The 10,401-nt window shown below is 54.4% G+C and overlaps 1 protein-coding gene across 2 annotated transcripts; it reads left to right on the forward strand.

Annotated features, from left to right (window-relative positions):
- Positions 1-303: 303 nt before the first annotated feature.
- On the forward strand, positions 304-4,055 carry AOC1 (amine oxidase copper containing 1). 2 transcript variants are annotated; one of them, XM_049643167.1, is made up of 5 exons: positions 304-1,998; positions 2,598-2,883; positions 3,041-3,049; positions 3,142-3,349; positions 3,771-4,055. In XM_049643167.1, exons 1-5 carry the CDS (start codon positions 414-416, stop codon positions 4,038-4,040), a joined length of 2,358 nt encoding a protein of 785 aa, XP_049499124.1. In that variant the 5' UTR covers positions 304-413; the 3' UTR covers positions 4,041-4,055. The 2 variants fall into 2 exon arrangements, with proteins under 2 accessions (XP_049499124.1, XP_049499125.1); XM_049643168.1 differs by lacking the exon at positions 3,041-3,049 and having other exon boundaries at positions 3,217-3,349.
- The last annotated feature ends 6,346 nt before the right edge of the window (positions 4,056-10,401 follow it).

The raw sequence follows: 10,401 nt of genomic DNA on the forward strand, positions 1-10,401 counted from the left end.
ATGTATCTACATGAAAAATATCATATTGTATCAGAAATGTAGTTTTGCTGTCAATACCTAATGACAGAAGTAGCACTCAAGGTGGAGAGGTAAGAACCCAAAGTTCTGCCCTGCTGAGCAAATACACAGAAAAGGGCTAAATGAGTTCATTAGGTAAGAAAATGCACAGGACTCACAGAGGCCTGCAGATGAGCAAGGAGAGGGCAGAATTACAATTGATGGGAAGCAAAGACCTGAGCAGCATTGGGGCCCCCGCTGCCATGGAGGCCTGGCTCCCACTGGAATGGGTGAGGGAGGGGGCTGAGGCTGCAGGAAAACCACCCAGCCAAGGGACATCGCTGTGCAGGGCTCGTGGAAACTCACTTCCTCCCATAAAACAACTAAGTTCATCTCTGCTACTCCATTCCAGAGCCATGCAGCAAGAGACCCTGGCCCTTGGCTGGGCCATTGCCACCATCCTGGCGCTGCAGACAGTGGCCGCAACCAAGTGCACCCCACGGACCCTGCACCACAAGGCCAGGGTGTTCGAGGACCTGAGTGCCCAAGAGCTGAAGGCCGTGCACAACTTCCTCTGGTCCCATAAGGAGCTGAGGCTGGAGCCTTCCCGAACACCGACCATGGCCAAGAATTCCGTGTTCCTCATTGAGATGCTGCTGCCCAAGAAGCAACACGTACTGAAATTTCTGGATAAAGGTGGAAGGCCTCCCGCGCGGGAGGCACGTGCCATCATCTTCTTCGGAGCCCAGGAGCACCCCAACATCACCGAGTTCGCTGTGGGGCCCCTGCCATGGCCCTACTACATGAGAGAGCTGCCCCCCAAGCCTGGGCACCAGGCCACCTGGGCCTCCAGGCCCATCTCCTCGGCGGAGTATGCCCTCCTGGGCCACGCCCTGAAAGAGGCCACGAAGCCCCTGCACCAGTTTTTCCTCGATACCACAGGCTTCTCCTACCAAGATTGTCACTCCCGATGCCTGACTTTCACAGACGTGGCGCCTCGGGGCTTGGCCTCCGGCGAGCGCCGCTCTTGGTTTATCTTACAGCTCTTTGTAGAAGGCTACTTCTTGCACCCTACTGGGCTGGAGCTCCTCCTGGATCACAGAAGCACCAACGCCCAAAACTGGACGGTGGAGCGGGTCTGGTACAATGGGAAGTTCTACCGGAGCCCGGAAGAGCTGGCGCGGAAGTACGAGGACGGAGAGGTAGACGTGGTGGTTCTGGAGGACCCATCGCCCAAGGGCAAGAGTGAAAAGAGCACAGAGGAACCACCCCTCTTCTCCTCCTACAAGCCACGTGGGGACTTCCCCACCCCCATCAATGTGACTGGCCCCCGCCTGGTCCAGCCCCAAGGTCCCCGCTACCGGCTGGAGGGCAACACCGTGCTCTACGGCGGCTGGAGCTTCTCCTTCAGGCTGCGTTCCTCCTCGGGGCTACAGGTCCTGAACGTGCACTTCGGGTGCGAGCGTGTAGCCTACGAGGTGAGCGTGCAGGAGGCGGTGGCGCTGTATGGAGGACAGACGCCTGCGGGCATGCAGACCAAGTACATCGACGTGGGCTGGGGCCTGGGCAGCGTCACTCATGAGTTAGCCCCTGGCATCGACTGCCCGGACACAGCCACCTTCCTAGATGCCCTCCACTACTACGATGCCGATGACCCCGTGCGCTACCCCCGAGCCCTCTGTGTCTTTGAGATGCCCACGGGAGTGCCCCTCAGGCGACACTTTAATTCCAACTTCAGCGGCGGCTTCAACTTCTATGCAGGCCTGCAGGGCCAGGTGCTGGTGCTACGAACAACGTCAACAGTCTACAACTATGACTACATCTGGGACTTCATCTTCTACCCCAACGGGGTGATGGAGGCCAAGATGCATGCCACCGGCTACGTCCACGCCACTTTCTATACCCCGGAGGGGCTGCGCCATGGGACCCGTTTGCACACACACCTGCTTGGCAACATGCACACTCACTTAGTGCATTACCGCGTCGACCTGGATGTGGCAGGTAGGACTTGGGCTCTGGAAAGACCCTCCCACCAAACACTCGCATCATAAAATCAGGAGCCTTTGCCCAGCCTGCTTCTCTGAACACTGCAGTGCTAGAAATCTGTGAGCCCCTGAAAAGCAGTGAATGTGACACCCTGCCCTTCCCCGGCAAGGGGGCTGCATTGGCCCCCCTGCAAGGGGATGGATTAGGCAGAAAAGTGCACTTGCAGAGGGTTACGGTGGAGACATTGCCTTGGAGTATAGGAAATGTCGCTGCCCAGCACCCTAAGATGTCATCCACAATACTCCTTGTCTCCTGGATTGATGATGTCCCCATAGAATATGGCAGGGGCATCATGACAGACTTGGCTTGACCTCAAATCACTATCAGAACAGGCCTGACTCGGAGTCTCCTCCTCGTTCCTCCACGGTTTCTTGGTTTTAATCCCTTCCTCCTACCCCTACAGCAAGCTCGGTGTGCATCCCCGAGATCCTCTGTGCTCCTCTCCTGGTGGTTTGCTCTCAGAGGGCGTCTGGGATGGGGATCCAAGCACAGAATGAGGATATTTCAGGTCAGGGGGCTTGGTTCTCATCCTCCTTCTTCCTGCACACCTGTAGGCACCAAAAATAGCTTCCAGACCCTGCAGATGAAGCTAGAAAATATCACCAATCCCTGGAGCCCCAGACACCAGCTGGTGCAGCCGACCCTGGAGCAGACAAGTTACCACCGGGAGCGCCAGGCGGCCTTTCGCTTCAGACAGCCTCTGCCCAAGTACCTGCTCTTTGCCAGTCCCAGGGAGAACCGCTGGGGCCATAAGCGCAGCTACCGACTTCAGATCCACTCCATGGCCGACCAGGTGCTGCCCCTAGGTTGGCAGGAGGAGCAGGCTATCACCTGGGCCAGGTAAGGGAGGCTTAGGAGGCAGAGAAGGGCCCCAGGCTCCTCTCAGTGTTCAAATGTCTGTGTGCATCCATGCTTCTATCTACGAGATTCTGAGTCCCCTTGGTGGTGTCTCTGGACCTGCGAGCACGTGTGTGTCTGGGGCTCTGTGTTTGGGGAGGGGGGAGGGGTGGAGGGCCCTGCCAAGCACCAGAGCCTCGGTTGACAGTCGGTCAGTCTGGCTGACGCCCCAGAGATGATCTCACATTTGGGGGAAGGCAGTAACTTTCCGCCATCGTTCGGAAGGGCTGGGAGTTTCCCTGGCCCCCAAAGCCACCTGGTGTCTCTTCTGGGCAGGTACCCCCTGGCTGTGACCAAGTACCGGGAATCAGAAGTGTGCAGCAGCAGCATCTATAACCAGAATGACCCCTGGGACCCACCTGTGGTCTTTGAGGAGTTTCTTAAAAACAATGAGAACATCGAAAATGAGGTACTGGCCCCACCTTCCCCAAGCCCTAGCCCGAGACCAGATCTGTGCCCGGTTCCAAGATGGACGGCAGCCGCTTGCCGTGTGGCGGGCAAGCTCAGTGGTCTGCCCCCTTAAAAATGGGGTCTGAGGGAGGCGCCTGGGTGGCTCAGTCGGTTGAGCTTCTGACTTCGGTTCAGGTCATGATCTCACAGCTCGTGGGTTCAAGCTCTGCATCAGGCTCTGTGCTGGCAGCTCAGAGCCTGGAGCCTGCTTCAGATTCTGTGTCTCCTCTCTCTGACCCTCCCCCACTCACACTTTGTCTCACTCTATTTCTCAAAAATAAATAAATGTAAAAAAAATGTTTTTTAATGGGGTCTGAGGGGGCTGCCCACCCCTCTCCTCTCTGAGCCTCCCCTGCCCTGCCCACCCCTCTTTCCCACAGGACTTGGTGGCCTGGGTCACAGTGGGCTTCCTGCACATCCCCCACTCAGAGGACATCCCTAACACTGCCACACCGGGGAACTCCGTGGGCTTCCTGCTCCGGCCTTTCAACTTCTTCGATGAGGACCCATCCCTGGCGTCCAGAGACCCTGTGATCGTGTGGCCTCGGGACGGTGGCCCCAACTACGTCCAGCGCTGGATCCCTGAGGAGGAGGGGGACTGCTTAATGCCTGACCCTTTTAGTTATAATGGGACTTACAGACCTGTGTGAAGGACCCCCAGCTAACCCCACCTAGAAGCCCAAGTGCCCCCCAGGGACAGGCAACAAACCCCTCAGGCTCCGCTCCTTGTGCTGCTTCTTGCGGGAGGCACAGGGGGCGAGGCCACGCAGTAGGTCATGCATGTGAGATACACTCAGATGAGAAAGCAAGTGGCCTTGACCTCCCTTCACCTTGGTCCACTCCACCCCAGAAAAGACCTCTATTACTAGGGCAAATGACACTCACCGAAATACTAGATTTACCTAGCAGATTGGCTTTAAAAAATAGACCAACAGCTGCGTCTTGGGAGTCTGCCGGGGCCTCTGGGATGTCGCTGATGGGCATGCAAAGTGATTCAGCCAAGGGAGACGCTACAGAAAGCACCTTTACCCCGTGACACACTGATCCAACTCCTAGGGCTTTAACGCAGAGATCTACCTACCAACACGGGGAAAACATGAGCATGTGTGATTCACTACGGTAGCGTCCCTGATAGCCAAGTCTGGAAGCAACCCAAATATCCATCTACTAGTGAGATCCTGCAGGTCTGAATAAACAATGCTGCATCCACACAACGCAATTCCAGGTGATTGTGAACGAAATTGTATGGGCGAGGACATTCTCTGCACTGGTGGGGAAAGGTCTTCGGGGTCTATATATGCCCTAGAAAGACAGGCAGGAAGATACTAATGAAATTGGTTGCCTGTCACACACAATTAGTGTGTAACAAAATACCACAGGCTGGGTGCCTTATAAACAGCAGAAGTTTATGGCTCGCAGTTCTGGAGGCTGAAGTCCAAGATCAGGGAGCCAGCGTGGGCAGGGGGAGGGCCCTGCTCTGGGTTGCAGACCTGATTTCTGGATATATCCTCACTCAGAGGAAGAGGGAGGGGGGTGGAAGGGTGGAGCAGAGGGAAGGACAGGGAGGGCGGGGCAATGGAGGGGCAGGTCAGTTTCTGGGTTCCTCCAGGCCCTGCCCACCCTAGGGAGAGCAATAATCACCCACACAGCCACTGCCAGGGTGCCTTCTCTCCAGTGCTGACTTCTTGTTGTTGTTTTCAATGTTTATTTATTTTTGAGAGAGACAGAGACAGAGACAGAGAGACAGGGTGCAAGTGGGGAAGGGGCAGAGAGAGAGAAGGAGACAGAATCTGAAGCACACTCCAGGCTGTGAGCTGTCAGCACAGAGCCCGACGTGGGGCTTGAATCCACAACCCGCGAGATTATGACCTGAGCCAAAGTCGGATGCTTCACCAACTGAGCCACCCAGGCGCCCCTAAAATTTGGATTTTAATGGTTTCGAATGGGTACTATATTCTCAGGATTAAAAAATAAAAACATGATCTCGCGGTTCGTGAGTTCAAGCCCCGCGTCAGGCTATGTGCTGACAGCTCGGAGCCTGGAGCCTACTTCGGATTCTGTGTCTCCCTCTCTCTTGGCCCCACCCCTGCTCATGTTCTGTCTCTCTCTTAAAAATAAATAAAACATGAAAAATAAATAAATAAATAAATAAAATCCAAATTTTAAAAGGGAAAGGGAGGGGAACGGAAGGGACTCCCATTGCTCATTGATGGAACTGATGGAGAAAGCAGCCTGCTTCTTCCTGGGTCCCTACCTCTCCCCAGACTTTCTCCTCCAATCCCAAAGAGAAGACATGGGGAATATAATCAGCCCACAGATGCAGTTCTCTCTTCCCTATCACACCCCTGAATGAAGATCTGGGAGTTGGCCAACCCATCCCATTCCTGTTCTTCATCGTCCGTCCAATTGTGGGGGGAGGGGTAGCCATCATTTTCTCCTTGCCCCGCACCTCACTGGTAGGAAGATCTGAGACTGGAGTTTGGGCTTTGGAGGGGCTAGAGAAAAGCTCCCCCGCTTCCCTTATCTACTGTAGTCTCCCCTAAAGAGAAGCTGCGTGGTCTCGTCCACTAGGCTGGGGGACCCAGCCCTAGCTGACCATTAGTGTGACCTTGCTTTCCTTCGCCATATTGTTCTGGTTGCCTGTTCCTACCCAGGGAATCTGGTGGGAAGGCGTGGCTGTGGTCCGGGCAACATTAGTCTGGGTTCCCTGGTGCCCAAGGGATGTTAATTAAGCAAACAAACGTTCGTTGTGCTTAATATTCCAGGAACCCGGGAAGCTTTTATTTGTGTGGCAGTAAAAAGGTGGAAGAGTCCAAACATTATAGGATTTGAACAAAGCACTTTTATAACAACTGATACAATATTTAAAATCAACAAAGTTTTTCTCAGCCATTTTTAAAATTGGGGGGTGGGGGGTGGTGAGCCTGGGTGGCTCAGTTGTTTAAGCCTCCGACTTAGGCTCAGATCATGACCTCACGGTCCGGGAGTTTGAGCCCCGAGTTGGGCTCTGCCCTGACAGCTCAGAGCCTGGAGCCTACTTCAGGTTCTATGTCTCCCTCTCTCTCTGCCTCTCCCCCACTCACAATCTGTATCTCTCTCTCTCAAAATAAATAAATTAATTTTTTAAAAAAACTTAAAAAAACAAACCCCAAAGGATGAGAACAAGGCCTGGAAAAGTCCCAAGAGAATGGGTTTTCAGTGTCTATGGATCTTCTGTAAAGCCCAAAGCTGATAGTATTAAGCATATAGAACTTCCACTTATTTTTTTAAAAAATTTTTAACATTTATTTATTTTTGACAGAGAGGGGCAGAACGTGAACAGGGAAGGGGCAGAGAGAGAGGGAGACACAGAATCCGAAGCAGGCTCTGGGCTCCGAGCTGTCAGCACAAAGCCCCACGCGGGGCCCGAACCCACAAACCACAAGATCATGACCTGAGCTGAAGTCAGGTGCTCAACCGACTGAGCCACCCAGGCGCCCCTAGGACTTCTGTGTATTTTTAATGTAAGACCTAAAATTTCATGTACTTCCTCGACATCTTTGAGCATCATACGACCCCAAAGCTCCAACCATGAGTTCCCTGCTCTCTGCATATATGTCCCTGACCCAGCAGGAAAGGGCCCCCATACAGCTCCCTGCTCTCCACCTTGTCCTCAACCTAATGGGCCTCACTTATCTGCCATCTGCCAGCTGCCATCCAGAGCCCAAGCACAGCCTGAACAGGCCACATCAGCAGAACAATGTTTCCTCAATCCCTCTCCCACCCCAGCCTGGCCTCCAGGAGCCTGTGCAGAGAGCAGGCAGGGAGGGGAAGCCAACCCAACTTATCTCCAGGCCAGGACCTTGGGCCTGGGAGGAGAGGAAAACCTTGGAGTGGATGACAGAAGGGACTTTTAAATTAACCTGATGGGGCTGTTTAATATCCGAACGTAATCAGAAAGCGATTGTAAGATTTGCTGCCAGTGTCATTAGGGCCAGGATAAACGAACCAGCCGGATACAGGAAGCAGAAACTAGCACAGAGACCCCCTAGTTCAGGGGGCTGGAGGAACTAAGAAGAAGGCAGGCACCGGGCAATAGCAGATAAGATACTTCCAGTCCAGGACCAGGGACAGCGAAAGGAAAAGGTGTTGCCAGACCCAGTGGCCAGGCTCAACAGGGGAAGATGGACCTCTGCAGGCCTGTCTGTCCCTGCTGGAGAGAGAGGAGGGCAAAGACACCGCCCCCCTCCCCAGTCAGCCTCCCACCAGGCCCTCCCGCTGGTGGAACTTCTAGCTTAGGAGCCACAGCCGCAGGACCTGTCCCCAGAGAGACAGAACAGAAGAGAGGGACCTAGGAAGGGTCTTGGGAACAGAACAAGTTGAAAGGCAGCAAACGAAGAGGGGGACCCTCTGTTCCCACCTTGCACCCCATCCAGCTCCGATTGTTCAGTAAATTGGCTCAGAGCCACACTGGCCCCTAGGAAACAGGACCAGTGGTGGTCAGATAGTGCCAGGGTCATCTGGACCCAAAGACAGGTCCACTCAGTGGTCCTTGGGGTTAATCTCCCCGAGGAGGAGCCCTGACCACACCCTTTGGTGTAAGCAGACTGTTCCACCCAGATCATGAGCACATCCCATAATTTGCCTCCTGTGTGCGCAGGCTGGCCCAAGGCCTCAGCAGCTCACAGACCCAGAATATAGGGTTGGCGACAGGGAAACTCTCAGAGCTGCCCAGACATCTCTGTGTGTTTGGTTAGGGGGTGGGGGACGGGTGGCAGATGTACCCAGGAGGGGGACCCTAGTTACACACGCCTCCATCCACCCATACTTGCCAGAGGCTCAGACTCTGGGAAAATGGAACAGGATTGGTTCTATGCATCCCACCCCCCACCCCCCCAAAACAGGGCCAAAGTCCCAGCGCTTCCTGGAAAGAAATGCTGGCAGGCACCCCCATATGCAACAGCAGAAGGAGAAACACAGGGCTGGGTTCCGAGTAGGAAGAGACACCCCCAGCCCGCCCCCAACCTTCTTTGCAAAAGAGTACAAAGATCCCACCAAGAGAAAAGAAGAGAGAAAAACAGATTTACACTCCCTCCCCCCTCCTCCAGCCCCAGCACATTTCCTTCCCGAGGAAAACAGAATGCTGCTGTGTTTTGCTCCACTCCAGGTGGAGATGCAAATACAGAAAGCTTGGAGTGAATCTGGTTGCTTTACATAACAAAAAGGAAGCCAGACAATTTAGAGAAACAAGAACCTGTTGCGTTTAGAGGCCTTTCAGGGAAGGCAGCCTCAGCTTTGAGGAGGCTGGGGGGTGGGGAGAGGGGAGGTCACATAGAAAGAAAGGTCTCAGAGCCAGCAGGTACTAGGATTCCTTTAAGAATTTTTTCATTGTTGGGGCGCCTGGGTGGCTCAGTCGGTTGAGCATCCGACTTCGCTCAGGTCGTGATCTCACGGTTCGTGGGTTCCAGCCCCACGTCAGGCTCTGTGCTGACGGCTCAGAGCCTGGAGCCTGCTTTGGATTCTGTGTCTCCCTCTCTCTCTGCCCCTAACCCACTCGCATTCTGTCTCTGTCTCTCTCAAAAATAAACATTAAAAAATAGTAATAATAATAATTCCTGGGCCACCTGGGTGGATCTGTCAGTTGAGCGTCCAACTCTTGATTTTGTCCCAGGGTCATGGGATTGAGCCCCACATCGGAGCCTGCTTGGGATTTTCTCTCTCCTTCTGCCCTTCTGCCCCATTCATGCTCTCTCTCTCTCTCTCTCTCTCTCTCAAGTAAAATTTATTGGGGCTTCTGGGTGGCTCAGTCGATTAAGCGTCCAACTTCGGCTCAGGTCGTGATCTCGCAGTTCGTGAGTTCAAGCCCCACCTCAGGTTCTGTGCTGATAGCTCGGAGCCCGGAGCCTGCTTCAGATTCTGTGTCTCCCTCTCTCTCTGCCCCTCCCCCACTCATGCTCTGTCTCTCTCTCTCTGTCAAAAATAAGTAAAAACATTTAAAAAAAAAAGAATTTTCTCGTTGTCTTTTTAAGAATAAAAAGGATAAAGAGTTAGGTGGCAGGGGCTTCCTGGTTTCTAGGTCCTAATCACAGGAAGTAGGACTCTAACCCCAGCGGCCCAGGGGCAGGTGCAGGGCCTGGCCTGGCCCCAGCTCTGCCAATCCACACCCACGAATCTGCTCAAGTCCCACAACCTGGGAGACCCGCGATGCCAGGCTGATTCCAAGCTCCTTCCTCCCAGTCCTGAGGTACACAGCTTCTGGACTGGGGGTGTGTTTCCTGCATCCCCCCCACCCTGATCTTGTTTCTTCTTCCTGCTCAATCTTCTTTTTTTTTTTTTAAATGTTGCACTGAGAGAGTGCAAGCAGGGGAAGGGCAGAGGGAGAAGGACAGAGGATCCAAAGCGGGCTTTGCGCTGACAGGCTGACAGCAGCTGGCCCAACGTGGGGGTCGAACTCATGAACCGCACTCCGCGAGATGATGACCTGAGCCAAAGTCAGAAGCTTAACGGACTGAGCCACCCAGGAGCCCCGGCCAGCTCAATCTTCTTAACATCCACCGCCCCGCTGCCCTTAACCCTGGGCTGCTTTGTCTGCCCTCTCCTCTCCTCCCCTCCCCACCAGGGAAAACCAAGGCTGTGCCTCAGTGTGATGAATCCCACCACTGCCCACGCAGCACCCACCTCCCCACACACACGCCACCAAAGCGGCAGGCAGTCCACCTCTGCTCTGGGGTAAAAGCTGGAGAAACCATCTTCCCGCTCTTCTTCGTGCTCCCCCCAAAGCCTCCGCTACCTCTGCTTAGTGACCTAAGGCCACATCCATCACAAAGGCCCCTGTGGCAGCACCATGTCAGGGCTGGAAGGTGTTCTGCCTCCCTGTGTACCGAACGGAGCCCAGAGAAAGAAGGCAGATGCCGGGTCGCACACCGTCCCGGGGAGTAACCCTAGGTGCCCTGTGCCCAGGTGCCACCAAATCCCTGGAATTTCTGAAACTCCAAGACTCGTTTTTTGCAGGTTTGAACTCGACTTTCGACA

This window comes from Panthera uncia, chromosome A2, assembly GCF_023721935.1.
Source record: "Panthera uncia isolate 11264 chromosome A2, Puncia_PCG_1.0, whole genome shotgun sequence".
NCBI classification, from domain to species: Eukaryota; Metazoa; Chordata; class Mammalia; order Carnivora; family Felidae; genus Panthera; species Panthera uncia.

What these genes read in the sequence shown, in the direction of transcription:
- AOC1 (XM_049643167.1), top strand. Translation starts at nt 414, where the DNA reads ATGCAGCAAGAGACCCTGGCCCTTGGCTGGGCCATTGCCACCATCCTG. An exon ending in CGTCGACCTGGATGTGGCAG is followed by an intron (nt 1,999 to 2,597) that starts GTAGGACTTGGG and finishes GCACACCTGTAG; the next exon opens with GCACCAAAAATAGCTTCCAG. An exon ending in ATGAGAACATCGAAAATGAG is followed by an intron (nt 3,350 to 3,770) that starts GTACTGGCCCCA and finishes TCTTTCCCACAG; the next exon opens with GACTTGGTGGCCTGGGTCAC.